At 37.0% G+C, this 15,388-nt stretch overlaps 1 protein-coding gene across 2 annotated transcripts in view; it reads left to right on the top strand.

Annotated features, from left to right (window-relative positions):
* Positions 1-15,227, top strand: part of LOC121731332 (protein spaetzle 5) — a 29,414-nt gene extending 14,187 nt beyond the window's left edge. For both annotated transcript variants that reach the window (XM_042120727.1, XM_042120726.1), the window contains 7 exons: positions 9,842-9,981; positions 11,141-11,343; positions 11,815-11,940; positions 12,225-12,396; positions 13,324-13,491; positions 14,138-14,314; positions 14,845-15,227. In XM_042120727.1, coding sequence (XP_041976661.1) covers positions 9,842-9,981; positions 11,141-11,343; positions 11,815-11,940; positions 12,225-12,396; positions 13,324-13,491; positions 14,138-14,314; positions 14,845-15,016 — 1,158 coding nt within the window. In that variant the 3' untranslated portion in view covers positions 15,017-15,227. The remainder of the gene's footprint in view (positions 1-9,841; positions 9,982-11,140; positions 11,344-11,814; positions 11,941-12,224; positions 12,397-13,323; positions 13,492-14,137; positions 14,315-14,844) is intronic.
* The last annotated feature ends 161 nt before the right edge of the window (positions 15,228-15,388 follow it).

Below are 15,388 nucleotides of genomic sequence, written 5' to 3'. Positions count from 1 at the left end.
AGTTGTACCTAGTTAGTTAGTGAAAACTGTTAGTAAAAACATAAGAGCTCTGGAAGTTGATGGGGGTCTGGAAGAAACGGTAAGAAGGTAACGGACCGCGATTTTTAAAATTTTTATTTGTACATTGCTTTTGTATTTTTTTGTTTATGCAAATAAAGAAAAATTATAATAATTATTAAGAGCTCCGCTCAGGTGCGTGTGTGCTACCTTATGTTACGTGTATGATGTGCAGTTGTTTATTTTATTACTCGAAAGTATTCTGTCACTTTATACTTACATATCAGAGACCTTGAGACGATCATAACAGTGGCTACTACATTACGTAAGGAAAGTTCGACTTAACCCATCAATCCCCAACTCTATTGTGTCTGCGATTCCCACGATCGAGGTAAACTTAGTACAGCTCTTCTAATGTTGCGAGTGTCTATGGGCGATGGTAGTTGCTCCTATCAGGTTACTTGTTTGCTCGTTTACTTCATTCTATTAAAGATGTAGTTTGTTTTTCAACTGAATTTTGACCTAAAATTCATAGTTTAAAAAAACATAAAAGGTGGTAACGAATCGCAAAATTATTCAACTCTTTGACGCCAAATCCGATGTTATCAATGATTAATTACAAAAATAAATATTTATTAGCAATAAAATGTGTAAAAAGAAACTTTGAAGAGTCTGAAACGTGTAAACTATACATAAATCACCTAACGTTACAAATCTAAAATTCTCTTTAAAATCTATAATTCTCAGCATATACTTAGGTACACATTTTTTTGGAATGTGCAAATCGTTGAATTAATAACCAGAAAAGGGTTTTGTTAAGTTTCTGGTTGTAAATTCAACGAGTTCCATTTTTCCGGGATAAATATATCATATTATGTCCTTTCCTGGGAATCCATGTATGTATCCCCATACCAAATTTCAGCAAAATATCTTCAGTAGTTTGAGCGTGACGAGACAGACAGACAGACACACTTACGCATTTATCATATTAGTATGGATAAGTATCTGCTGATCATAATTCAAACATTGCCTAAATACTACATCGTACAAAACTGTGTCATACAAGAAGAGAAGTGAATAGAATTTACTTTCAAAACGAATTTCAAAGTATTGTTATTTGAAAAATAGCCTTTCTAATCAACTTGCATAACTTTTAACAGATTTATAACATAATATAGATAAGGAAAGTTCCCAATTTCTTGCTAAACGTTCAATTTGAATATCGATACCATAATAGGAGACCAATTAACTCGTCAGCGCTTCGACTATTCTTACGAATGTTATGTATTGTTTTGTTTCCTTAAGCAAAATTTTATGTCTAATTTGATTAAAAATCGTAAAAAATTGTTTTATAAGAAAAATCAATTTCGAACTTACGTTTCATAGAAGAATCATAATATATTTTTGTGTAGATCTTCTTAATTTACACTTACTAGTAAAATTTACTTTATTAACTGTTCTTTTTAATTTATCAAACCCCCCGGGCCCAGGTGTTTTTATCTCACGTACAATATAGGAAATGTTATAAATATGTCATATCACTCAAGGATTTCGTCTTAATCGTAAATTCAATTGTTATACAAATAACAAACATCGTGACAACGTGTCGATATTATCGCGACACGAATTTGAAAGTAATTAAAGCAGTAATTATAACAGGAGCTAAAAAACCCGCCAGGCCTTGGTCTATGATCTGTCAAAATATGATTAATGTAATACTAATTATATTGTCGAACAATAGTATTCTTGTCACATATTTTTTTCGTGTTAGATTGATCCGATCAGATATCAAATAGATCAATAGATCCGTCCGTCAGTCTGTCCGTCTGTTACCTCTTCAAGCTTAAACCGCTGAATCGATTTTGTTTAAATTTGGCATGAAGATACTTTGAGTCCCGGAAAAGGATGGATATAGGATACTTTTTACCCTGGAAAAATGTACGGTTGCCGCGCTATAAAAGAATTTTGGCGCAACGGAGTTGCAGGCGTCGTCTAGTAGCTGTTAAATATTATCTAGAATCTAGATTATAGTTTCTTGCCGACATTCCTAATCCTTATTCGTAAATCCGGGTCATCGAACTCTGTAACAGTGACATTATTAATGCAATACAGACCGATACTAATTTAAATTATTACGACCTTCATGTGCGTTTTTCTTTGCGGTTGGTTTTAATAAATAACCGTAAAAATTAGTATGCATTTCGGAGAACAGGTACTTAGGATAGTCAAGGATTAGGTATTACTTCCTTATTTTACCCCGTTTTAGTTTTGTACTGTCAATTTAAATGTCACGTACAAATAAGAAATATAGCCTATTAATTTGTTCGGGTCACAATTTAATTTTTGAAATCAAATTTAGTCGAAACAATGTATTAGGTTAAAAAACTTTTTTGTATAAATCATTATGATTCTTTCTAAAGTCGAAGTCTATTTAAATGTCTTAATCAAAATCTTCCTCGTTTTCTTTAGAATACAAAATCCGTAATATTTAAAATCACCGACAAGTTATAACTTATATATTATAAGATATATCTCGATGCTTAAAATATTATATTATACGAGCTTTTGCCCGTGGCTTCACTCGCGTTAAGAAGTATTATTATATACAAACTTTCATCCCCTGTTTTAACCCCTTGGAGGTGGAATTAATCAAAATCCTTTCTTAGCGGATGCCTACGTCATAATATCTAATTGCATGCCAAATTTCAGCCCGATCGGTCCAGTGGTTTGGGTTGTGCGTTGATAGATCACCATGTCCTTTGAGTTTTATATATATATAGATTTTAGTGCTTATCAAAGCAAGAGCTTTAGAAAGCTTAGAGCATTGGGCTGTTTGTAACTTTTTTAACTATCATCAATAAAACCCAAAGTTCCAAGAAAACGAAGGCGGAAAAAAACAATTGTTGAGACAAATGTGAATAATTATTGATACAGTCGCGATGATGTATGGAAGTGGAACGAGGCTGTACTGTCGCGGGCACAAGTGTTACAAAAGTGTGAGCCGTAATTGGTGTATCATTCATAACGCGACGTGTAACAAGTGTATCATGGCATCATCATCATCATCGTCATCATCATCATCATCATCTACATCATCATCGTCATCAATCGTTTGTCGTGCTGTGTTAAATTGTGTATCTAAAAATTTATATTATGTTAAGTTTATATTTATGGCTCATATTATAAATTCGAAAGTGTCTCTATGCTCCCTCTTCATGCCCAAACCGCTAAAACAATTTTGCTGCAGTTTTGTATGAAGATACTTTGAGTCCTGGGAAAGGACAAATGGATACTTTTTTATACCGGAAAAATGTCCGTTTCCCTCGTACTTAATGCATCATATGTATTTTTTTATTTAATTTTATCTCTTTCTTATCATTTTAGTAGAGCTAGTATTTTTTTTTATCAAAAGGTATATCTCACGTTATTTTACAATAGTAAAGAGATTATTAGATATTATAATTACTTTATTACTTCTAATTGCAATTGTTAAGTAAGTTATTCTTGCTATGCATACCTACCGTAATAATATTGATATTGCAATAAAATAAATTATAATAATTATGCACAAAAGTAATTATTAAGTTATTTAACATACCTTGGATTCATAAAAAACAGCTTAGTAATAATTGACATGTAATAAATAAATGATTAACGTTTATTAAATTCTCAGTTGCTTTTAGTACCGTACAGCTAGGACTAGACTTAATAATAAATATTTTTCATGTTGCCATGAAAAACTCGACCACAAAATGGAACAAAGAATCAAATAAAGACTTAAGAAGAAAATAACATGAAAAACTAATATTTGTTTTTTTAAACGATGTCATTTATTCTTTTTGTTTGGAGTTCCTAACAAAAATAATAGAGTACAAGAAAGGACAGTGAAACGAATGAACTGATTTTGATAAATTTTTTCGCTGGCTTACTTCTTGACAATTCGACAGTTTCTAAATTCAAATTTTAGTTGTAGTAAATTTTTAATCTATACGCTTGTGTCGGTGACTGTACATAATTTATTTAGCGTAATAACAATCTGATTACAATAATAAATTAGATCAGCTGGGTGACAGATCAAAAACATTACCGATTCAAAATGGCGCTGGTCACGACGGGCGTGGTCGGACTAGGAAACGATGAATTCTAATTTAAACACTAATTAGCAAGTCTAGGGCCGAAGTTTGAAGGGCTTGACTTTCGAATCTAGATCCGGGATCGGTCCTATTCTCGGAACTTGGACCTCTTACGATATTTGGAAACATACTTTCACTGTACCGTAAATTAACAAAAAGATTTGATTATAGAGTATTTTGGACTTCTAAGATGACATACAAACGTTGATGAAAATATTATGGCTCATAATTGTGAAGGCTTAACCACTAAATATTAATGCAATACACATTAGCAAAATAAATTAATATGAATTAGAATTAAACCTTAGGTTAGGTGAGTATTACTGGAGTGTTCCTTTACTGTCATGGAAGTCGGTCATGAGGTAGACCGTAGACCAGCCGTGGTGTCCTGTGTCAGACAGATCCGGGACACAGTCTTCAATAGCGTCTGATGTCAATCCGTAGGAGATTTTTGACAAACTGATAATTAAATTTACTGGTATAAGTAAGCCCTTCTCGTCGACCATTACCACATATCCCCAGTGTGCCCTGGCTTAACCGAGGCACATTAAATTACAACCCAAGGCATAATAAGTGAAAAAAAAAAGCATTTAAAACATCTTAATATCAGAAACTCTTCAATATCATAGCTATGCCAGTCACACAGAACAATGATCGTTCGATCGGGGTAACACAAACATCCGTTACGTATTAGGAAATATTATAATTGTAGCAAAAAAACGGAACTGGTGTAGTTGCGTCAGTATCGTGTATTCCGCTATCGCTGTTGACCTGATCTATTGTAGTTTATGAGCTAGACGGAAAGTGTCGTAAGTGAACGAAATTTGCGTTATACGCTGTCAAAATTACTAGTTTAGGTTAGCTGAGCTATTTGCGACTTCGCACTGAAAAACAATGTGTAAATTGTAATAATATGGTTCGAGCCGTTTGACGAAATTTGATAGAAATTTTGATATGTATGACGTGCCTCGTGGACCTTAGAATCCAGTCTATCGGTATGTACTCCATAAATTGCCGTTTCGCGCATAAATGCTGATTGAGAATTTTTGTGTAGAGATACATTGTTGGTTCCACAGATAGGACATCAATTTTTTTTGTCGCGACAAATGTTGGGTACTTTTTTTTTTAGGAGGGGAAATGTATTACGCATCCCTCGCCCCCTCGGGGGAAGGGGCAGGGGTAAGTCGGACTCCCTCCGCAAAGGCTTACCGACTAAAACCCCCCCATGCCCTCGTCAACGCTACACGCGAAGGAGCGGGATAGCGAAGCATTCTACCTCCGCAGCGCTTGCCGCTTCCGGCGTCTCTACGGCTGCAGCGGCTTTTGCCGCCACCTGGCTGCACCGAGAGGCTCCCCGGGCATGGGAGCCTTTCTTCTTGGGGAAAATATTGGTTACCTGCGCAATGAAGTTACGAGCAACATCTAGTACTAAAAATTCATTTCTTATGTTAAGAATAAGAAATGAATCACAGCGTCGTTGTTACCGTTGTTGCAAAACGTCATAAAAGTTCTTCGATTAATGCAGATGAGCTGAATTTATGTAACCAATAACAATACGTCGTTAATATGTAAGTGTCTACACAAAATGCTAAACAAATGCCTGTAAAAATATTCACATTAGTGACGCAATATCTTTTTACTCGACGATGAAGCCAAAAGGCCTACATTACCTACATTATGAATGTTTTTTTGAAGTGAAAGCGAAATAAAAATGTTGAATTCGCGTCAGGAGTCAGTCATTTTTCGATCCGGACACGTAAATCGAAAAATCTCAAGACGGAAGGAGAGATAGTGTGACATTCGGACATAGAATGGCTTTTATTTTTTATTAAAACAAATTTTAGCTCGAGATAAAATTGTGAGTATCATCTAGAAGGCCATTATTAATAATAATTAATATAGGTATTAAATATAATCGAAGGTTTTTATTTTATTGGGAAAAATAAACTTTATTCGAGTCTAGAGGTTAGACCCTACATAATAGACATTCCCTTCGGCAGACTGTAAAATGGCCTATAAAATGTAGCTATATTATATCCTTTGGCAAATAGTAAACAAAGCTATAAAGATTGGTATTGACACGATAACTAAAACATTAAGGGCTAACCCACACGTACCACAACCAAACCACATCGCAACGACATAATGTCGTCGAGCAGTGGTTACGTGTGAATGGTGTCGCTGCAGCTTTTTGTAGTTGCGTTTTGGTACCGACAAAATACCGACGTGGTTGCGTTGTCGCCAGTGGTTGCGATGTGGTTACCTACGAAAGTCAATGAAACGGAGAGGGGGAGGAGCGCGACCGGCGCTGTCATTGCATCGACGCAACGTTTGTGGTTGCGATGTGGTCGGCCGTGGCCAGTCGTTGCGACGTGTTCGGTATCACACAAGTGGTCGACAACGACTGCAAAATGTGGTACGTGTGAATGGTCCAGTTCATTTACAATACGAAATATACGCCCGACCACGTGATGTGGTTGTGGTGTGGTTGAGGTCGTCGTGTGGTTGTGGTACGTGTAGGTTGGCCCTAACTTTCACAGTTGACTCACAATTAATGACAATACTGTATCACCTATTGTGCTATCTCAGTCAATTGTATACCTGTCCTTGTCTAGTAAATGTCAGGATCATTATAAGCACTAAAAGGTAGCCCACAAGGTACAGACCTACGCATGTTGATCGCTCTACATTCGAAATTATTTTTGCATTGGACTTTCTATTCTGCCTCGAATTTAAAACTTGAGAACGGCTGAACCGATTTGGATAGTTTTAGTCTCGAAATATACGTTGAAGTCCAGCCTGCCTAGTATACGCCAACGAGATATCTCACTCTCGAGATAATTAAAAACTACTCGTCTCATAATGTCAAAATCTCGACATTATCTCAACAAAACTCTATAAAAATGTGTTATTTCGATGATAGATCTACGCGAGAAAAAATTTTTGTCATGCTAGGGTCAATAGAGATGAAGAGACAAACCATCAAACATTGTGAAAACATGTGGAGTGAGATATCTCGTTGGCGTATGCTAGGCAGGCTGGGAAGGTTTATATTAGGATGCAAGTGATATGAAGTTCCGATGAACTTCATATCACTTGCATGACCCGATGGTTATCTAGCAACTTTACAAAAAATTAAAATTTTAACAACATACATCCAATACATACAATCGTAGAGATATAAATCAATATTAAACAGATTACAGAACAGACAGAACAGACAGAGAGAAACAGAGCCAAAAGCTGCAAAAATATAGCTAACCTAATATGAACATGATGTTTCGTTAATTTCCAAATTTGCTAATGCTAATGATATATTGCAAACTTAACAATTGATATTCTACATTACTAAGACCAGGTAAAAGTAAGATCAAGTGACCACCAACAAGGATCCGCGGGCCTCTTTCGTCGAATGAGCATTCGAGTCACACAAAGGAAAGTGCGGTCTAATCTACGTCGCTGGCTGCATAATTCTCACGACTTCATACAAAAACAACTGATTTTAATCGCATTTGTAACTAGGATCGCTTTCACTTGCGAATTTTTGCAGTTCATTTGCTTTTTAGAACGTTATGTGTCATGCTACTATAGGTAGCTACTTGTAATTTCGTCATACGTCACATTATTAGATTGCGTAACTTGTATCTATATAATACTCAAAGGTGACTGACATGGTGATCTATACAACGCACAGCCCAAACCACTGGACGGATCGGGCTGAAATTTTGCATGCAAGTAGATGTTAGACGAAGACGTAGGCATTAGTGATGAGCAAAATCGGTCTTGCAGCCTTAGTCTTGGTCTTGCAAAAAAGCAATGCCAAGACCAAGACTATCCTAAAACTAAAAAAAAACCAAATGCAAGACCAATATCAGGCAGAAAACCAATATTGTACTAGAAATACCAAAACCAAGACTGTCTGCATCTTGTCTTGCTCATCACTAGTAGGCATCCGCTATGAAAGGAGTTTGATCAATTCTACCCCCAAGGGGTAAAAATAGGGGATGACAGTTTGTATATAATAATACTTCTTAACGCGAGAAAAGCCGTGGGCAAAATCTAGTTCTACATAAAGTAATAGACATACAAAGACTAGAACTAGTAGAGTGATTTTGACTCTAATCACAAAACCAACCAAAATAGTGAATGTAGCTGTTCTAAAAGAGCTTTTCCCACACAAAAGTAAAAAAGTTACTCTTTCAGCGCTGCTACTTTCACACTGAACTCACTACCCCCTGTGTTACTAACTCATACCCTATAAGGCTTAAAATAATATCACTTGGTTTTGTCACACCTTGTATAAGCCGAGCTTCAATAAAACTAGAGTTTCTGCGAGTAACTTAGTTACTTTAGAGAAGCTTTCGATTATTTTTAACCGACTTCTAAAATGGAGGTTATTATTGTTAAAGCTTTCCCCTATTTCAGTTGTTTTCAAATACTGTGAATTATAACTATTTTTAATATAAGTTCAGGACACAAATATTCAAAATGTAACTCGGAACATATTCCGAATTACATTTTTCCGATTGTCGCACTCGGAAATGAATAATTATGTTAATTACTAAACTAATTACGCGTAAATGAAGATTTTGACATAAGTCCCATACATTGTATTTTAAGTAGTAGGTATTCGTCCCTGAGTGCTGCATTGTATGTTAGTTAGTTCATAGTCTGGCCCAATTTCATAAACGACTGTTAAAGTTAATGCTCGGATTAGTTTCACGTTACCTCTTTCATTTTTCATATGAATGAAAGAGAATATATGACATTTTAACAAGCTGTTAACATACAGACGTGACGTGAACGGTGATGTTGGGCCAGGGTCAATTCAGACCGCAACGCGACGAGGCGAGGCGCGGCGCGGCATCTTGCGAATCTGTCAAATCCATATCTATATATTAATACGCAATCGAAAAACTTTGTTTCCCTTTTGACGAAAAATGCGGAAACGTAGGTGGATGAAATTTTGCACAGTTATAGTTTATATGGTGAAGGAGTGCATCGAACTAATATTATTTTAAAATTACGCTTTTATCAAACATTTTTTTAACAAACAAAACATTACATACACCACAACACACACACATGAGAAATGACAGATTTTTGAGTGACAAGCCTATACATACGAATTATACTCTTTTATTTATGGTTGAAGTCTGTTGACAACAAGTTGACAAATTGAAAATGGATTATAGTTTTCTTATTTAATCTAAGATACTATTACGGCCATTCCCAATATTTGATCTATCTCTGGTTTTGCCCTACTAGAGATAGGAATAGCTCACAAATGACATAAAATATATGTCTCTAATGTCTAATGTGAGCTATTCCTATCTCTAGTAGGGCAAAACCAGAGATAGATCAAATATTGGGAACGGCCGTTAGACAATGCTTACACGGCCAGTCTGAGATCAGCTAAGTCCCAGAGACATGAGTTGAAAAAAATGATATGGTCAATATTTTTTACAAAATATAGGTAGTAGTCCTAATGTCGTTGAAACTAAGGTCGAATTTCGACCATTGGGCGATCTCTAGTAAATTTAGAAATGCATCTACGCGTCGCGTTGCGGTCTCAATCAACCCTGAGGCGCGGCTGCCGCGCGGCTCGTTTTAGTATAGAAGTCCGCGCCTGCCGCACTACTCGGGATTTAATGTGAAGGCAGCCTTAGGCAGTAAATTTCCAAAATCTTAAGCTAAAATATCAATTTCAGCTGGCGTGCGCGTGCTCAGGCGACGGCTACAACTGTCCGTACGGTCACAAGTGCGGGTTCGATCCCGCGCCGCCGGGCCGCGCGCCGCCCTGCGCCCAGCCGGGACTCACCTACTGCCTGCACCCGGAGCCTTATCCAGAGTGAGTTTATCCAAATTCAGGTCTTAAATAAGAAAATCACTATCACGTTAGCTTCCAACATCGGTTCTCTAGTTTTAAGTTTGAGGCAGAATAGAAAGTCCAATGCAAAAATAATTTCGAATGTAGAGCGATCAACATGCGTAGGTCTGTACCTTGTGGGCTACCTTTTAGTGCTTATAATGATCCTGACATTTATAACATTATCCTAATAGGTTCATTGAGGCCACCATCAGAAGCTGTTGATTGCTGAATTTGGGTTACGTTTACTGCAACTGACAAACAAACAGAAACGTTATACCTAGGAAAGAGGTACTCTGGTTATAAGGTAGCTAAATTGCTTGCTTGTTTGCCTTTTGAGAAATTAATAATAATAATAATAATATCTATGGACGCTTCACACCACGTCAGTCTGGCCCCGTGCTAAGTACCTAAAGGACTTGTGTTACAGGTACCAGACAACGGAAATATATTTAATACTTTTATACTATACATATATTTAAGATTTTTATTATATCATACACATATTTAATATACATCCAGACCCGGGAACATTGAAAAATTTTTTGTTCCGTCGGCGGGATTCGAACCCGCGACCTCCGGCTTGAGCTACCGACGCGCTCACCACTGAGCCACAGAGGTCGTCAATTGAAAATAAAATAATGGTTTATGCCTACGTAGATAGTAAAGTTTCGTTAATGTTTTTTGTCTGATAGAGTCGCTGCGGTCTATATATTATTATATGTATTTTCGTCGATGTTGTTATATATTTAATAAACATCTGAGCTTAATTTATGCGTAGGAGAGCACTTCGGCACAAATGGGCCGGCTCGACCGGAGAAATACCACGGGCTCACAGAAAACCGGCGTGAAACAACGCCTGCGCTGTGTTTCGCCGAGTAAAGAGGCTACCCAAGGCCCAATCCCCTACCCTATTCCCTTCCCTTCCCTCCCCTACCCTATTACCCTATTATCTCTTAAAGGCTGGCAACGCACCTGCAGCTCTTGCTGATGTTACGGGTGTCCATGGAGGACGAAAGTTGCTTTCCATCAGATGACCCGTTTGCTCGTTTGCCCCTTTATTTTATAATAAAAAAGTGTGTTATTTACTTTGTCCTTCAATACAAGCATCCTCATATTCAACAATTGCACCTCATTCCAGGCATGTCATCCGCAAGCTCGTCGAAGCGGGCCAGTACGACATCCGGACTCTCCTCTCCGACGAGAGCCGCGAAGAGTTCGACGCCCGCAAGAAGGAATACCCCTACGGCTACGGACCCAACTCCATACCACACGTCGACCAGATCTCCCTGGTTGATGAGAATCTGTATAAAGACTATAATAAGTTCCAGTGGTTTAATCATGGTGAGGATTTTTTTTAGTAGGCGACCAAGCTAAATAATAAAATTTGTAGTCCGTGTCTTTTTTACATTGTAGTGTATAAACTATAAAGTACGGATTCGATTCCTAAAATGAGGAATGTCAATAGAGTCGTTATAATGGGCCTAGGTGAACCGTGAAATTAGCGATGTTATTTAAGTTTTTACAAAACTTATATGGAGTTATATTTGGTTTTACCTAATATGATACTGAAAATAAAATGAATTTAAAACTTAATTGTAGACTAATTACTTTTAAGCCACTAGGCACAATTTATTGCTTCTATTCGCCACTAGATGGCGCTACTTGATTAGTACCATGTCTTTTTAAAGACTAAAATTATAGGTTTCTTGTGATAAGAAACGTATTAAAAAAATGTCGTCTTATTACGAGTATAATACTAAGTTTAAGTTATATAAAATTTAAAAATTTAAACGAGTTTTTAAACGTTTTCAGGCACATTTTCCGAGAAGACTCCCTTACAACCGCCCGCCGCGTTTGACCCCACGCAGTACAACATCAAGAGGTTCCAGGCCTCTAACTATTCCAAATTCGGCTTCCAAGGCCAGGGTTATCAACCAGGTGAAAATTTTACGTAATTTACGGAATCACATACTTCTTTTTCTAAATATTTTTATAAGAAACTCTTTTAGAAATATCCTATACGTTGGTCGATGACTAACCATGGTTAAAATTGGCGTCACCGATTCGGTAGCTAATTTATGATTAAACAAGACAAAATCTGGCTGGCAAAAATTTAGAAAAAACATAGGAAAATTTAAAAAAAACTTAAAGTGTTACATTACAAGTCCTTTTGTTAAATATTATTCCATACGCTATAAATATTAATTCATTTCTTCATTTAGGTTATTTTGATTCGACCAACCCTTACGACTATGAGCGAAGGTTGAGACAGAGCGGCCAGGTGCCGCTGTTCAACCCTAATTATTTCAACACACAAGTGTTCCCGAATCAAGGAGACTGGCTGCCGCAAGCATCGACCGGTGTTACTCACTATAGTCCCAAGGAGTGGTGGAAGTAAGTACGAGAACCATAAGTTATGTACTATCGAGGAAGTTGATTCCTAGGCAGTTGACAGACCAACGTCATTTGGTCGGATCATGTCAATCTTTTTTTTTTTATGAAATAAGGGAGCAAACGAGCAAACGGGTCACCTGATGGAAAGCAACTTCCGTCGCCCATGGACACTCGCAGCATCAGAAGAGCTGCAAGTGCGTTGCCGGCCTTTTAATAGGGAATAGGGTAATAGGGGAGGGTAGGGAAGGGAAGGGAAGGGAATAGTTGAGGGTAGGGAAGGGAATAGGGTAGGGGTTAGGGGATTGGGCCTCCGGTAAACTCACTCACTCGGCGAAACACAGCGCAAGCGCTGTTTCACGCCGGTTTTCTGTGAGAACGTGGTATTTATCCGGTCGAGCCGGCCCATTCGTGCCGAAGCATGGCTCTCCCACGTATAGATAATATATGTAATCTAATGTTAATAATTGTGATCTGTCGGCTGGGTTTGATAATAGTTATGATCTGTCGGCTGGGTTTGACGTAACGCGACCAAACTACTTAGGTCCCCCATCTGCCTAGGAATCAACTTATCTGATACTTGATTGAAATATCAGAGAACTTTATTCATATGAAGATCACGGTCCTAAGTTCTTTGGTCGCGTTATGTCTAACCCAACCGACAGATCACGACCAACGTTGAATTGACATAACCCGACCAAATGATGCAGCTTGGCCATCTGCCTACGACTTAATTTCTTTGACAATACAAGCCTATATTTGACATACAGTCATTACACGTTTCTACAAAAAATATAAATTATAATATGAGTGAATTATAGATAGTTACAAATGAAAATGTTTAGCTTAAAACCTGCTAGCTGCGCTATTTTTGCAATAAAAATTTTAAAACGTATTTAAAAAAAAACATTGAAACTTTTATTTTGACAGATACATATCGCCGTCCCACTCTGGCACTGACGTCACAATTCAACGTTCTATCACGTTCCCAACTCGGACGCTGAAGCGGCGACGCCGGAACGCCGAGTTAGTCAAAGAGTCGGCGAAACGAACTCTAACTGGAGCTGAGGCACTACGGATAGCTTTGGGGTTGGCTAAGTAAGTTTTTTGAAGTGAAACTTCTTTAGGCGCATTGAGAGTAAAATGTCAAGGTCGCGTCATGGCGATACCGTCACGGACTAAGGCGACGATTTTGACAAAGTATCATAAAAAATAAAACTAAAAATTGTTTTTATTTCTGAATAGATTTTAAGAAAATACTTTCAGAACGTTGATCTACATTATGCCTACCACCGGTCTGGGAACTAACCCGGCGAAAAGAACCTTCTGACACGTGTGCCCGGCACACGCGCTCTTTTGTATATACGATTTTAGCTTTTTAATGCGTATATTATAAGTAGTTGTTGTTTTTATAGAACTTAAAGGGTGTTTAATTTTCAAGAAAGGTTTATGCGAAAAATTTATCAAAATTATACCAGCAGTAACTCTTAGTTCAGTATAAATATATAATAAATAAATGTCCATGATTAAGGGAGAAGGAGGAAGGGGGTAACAGCTGTCTCGTGATTGAAACGTTTTAGTTTAAGTTCTAATCTGGGTATAAAACAGTCTTGTAGGAAACACGACCTATGCAACAAAATTTCAGATTTTTCTCTAATCTTTACATTATTAGTTACTTACTTTCGTAATATTTTCCGCTTGTCCGATAAATAATTTTATTAAGTATAAAAAAAACTTTTTTCAGTGAAGACGCATCAGCCGAACGTCCGCGGCGGCAGCTTGCTGACAACGCGGAAGAGCTGTGCCGCGTACGCACTCAGTACATCACGCCGCGCGCCGCACTCAACAACCGCGGCAGCTGGAAGTTCGTCGTCAACATGCCCGACAACATGACGCAGCTCGTGCGCGCCGAGATCTGCGCGTGAGTACTTTGTAGGCAAAAACGTGAGATGACCAGTAAATTATACAGCAAGATGTCGCATGATTATGATTTATGACTCACCACAATTATTAAGATGACATACAGATTTAACTACTTAAAACGAAAGAGACTTTATAGGTAAACTAAGAAGTAATGTAAAACAAATCAGTAAATAATATTTGGGCGGTACGAATTGCGTGGATAATATAATAATTATTCACTGGCTCTGTTTTTCTTTCTTTGACTATATTTATTCTACATGCAAAAAAATATTCGTAATTCCTTAAGATACTGCTAATATTATTACTCCAAGTAGCTTGTGTGTTTTGAAGAAAAAAAAACAACAAAAAAATTTTTTAAGTACGGTAGTTTACGGCGCAAAAGGTCTCACATCACCACATATTCTGTAAGTAACGCCATCTATAGGCGTAACTTACAGAATAGCTTCTTACAAATTGTTCTCTTAAGTAGGCTATGTTAAAATTAAATATTCTGTTGACTGTTATTTACCTTTCAAATAATATCTGTAGATCGACGGAGTGCAGTGGAATCTGCACCGTGCCTGCCGGCTACAGTTCTCGCTGCGAACAGAAGTACATCCAGAAACGCTTGGTGGCGCTCGAGTCCAGTGGACAGAACCTTTACACGGACATATTTTGGATCCCCAGTTGTTGTCAATGTACGATAATAAATAATAACTAAAAATTTATGTGATTCTGAAAATTGTGAGAAAAAAGTTCCGCTATTGGACGCTAGATGTCGCTAGGCGTTGTAAGTTTATTGTGGTTGTGTTTAGATTGAGTTTTTATTAATTATTAATTTAAGTTGAAACACTGCCTTTTATAATTTCTACATGACCTAATATTTGAAGTTATTTGCTTATGTTTGAATGCTAGTGTGATATTTTTGTATGCTGTAATAGAATAAATTCATAGTAATCTCATCGATGAAAGTATTATAATGTATATAGTAAAAATATTATTATTTAATAGTAAATTACTGTACTTAATTGTAAAATATTTTTAAGTTTTAAAATCTTTCAATTGTTTATTACTTTAGTTTTCTTCTACTTAT

Source organism: Aricia agestis, chromosome 10 (assembly GCF_905147365.1).
Source record: "Aricia agestis chromosome 10, ilAriAges1.1, whole genome shotgun sequence".
Taxonomy (NCBI): Eukaryota; Metazoa; Arthropoda; class Insecta; order Lepidoptera; family Lycaenidae; genus Aricia; species Aricia agestis.
Note: the sequence above shows the minus strand (reverse complement) of the source record. Positions and strands in the feature narration are given on the sequence as shown.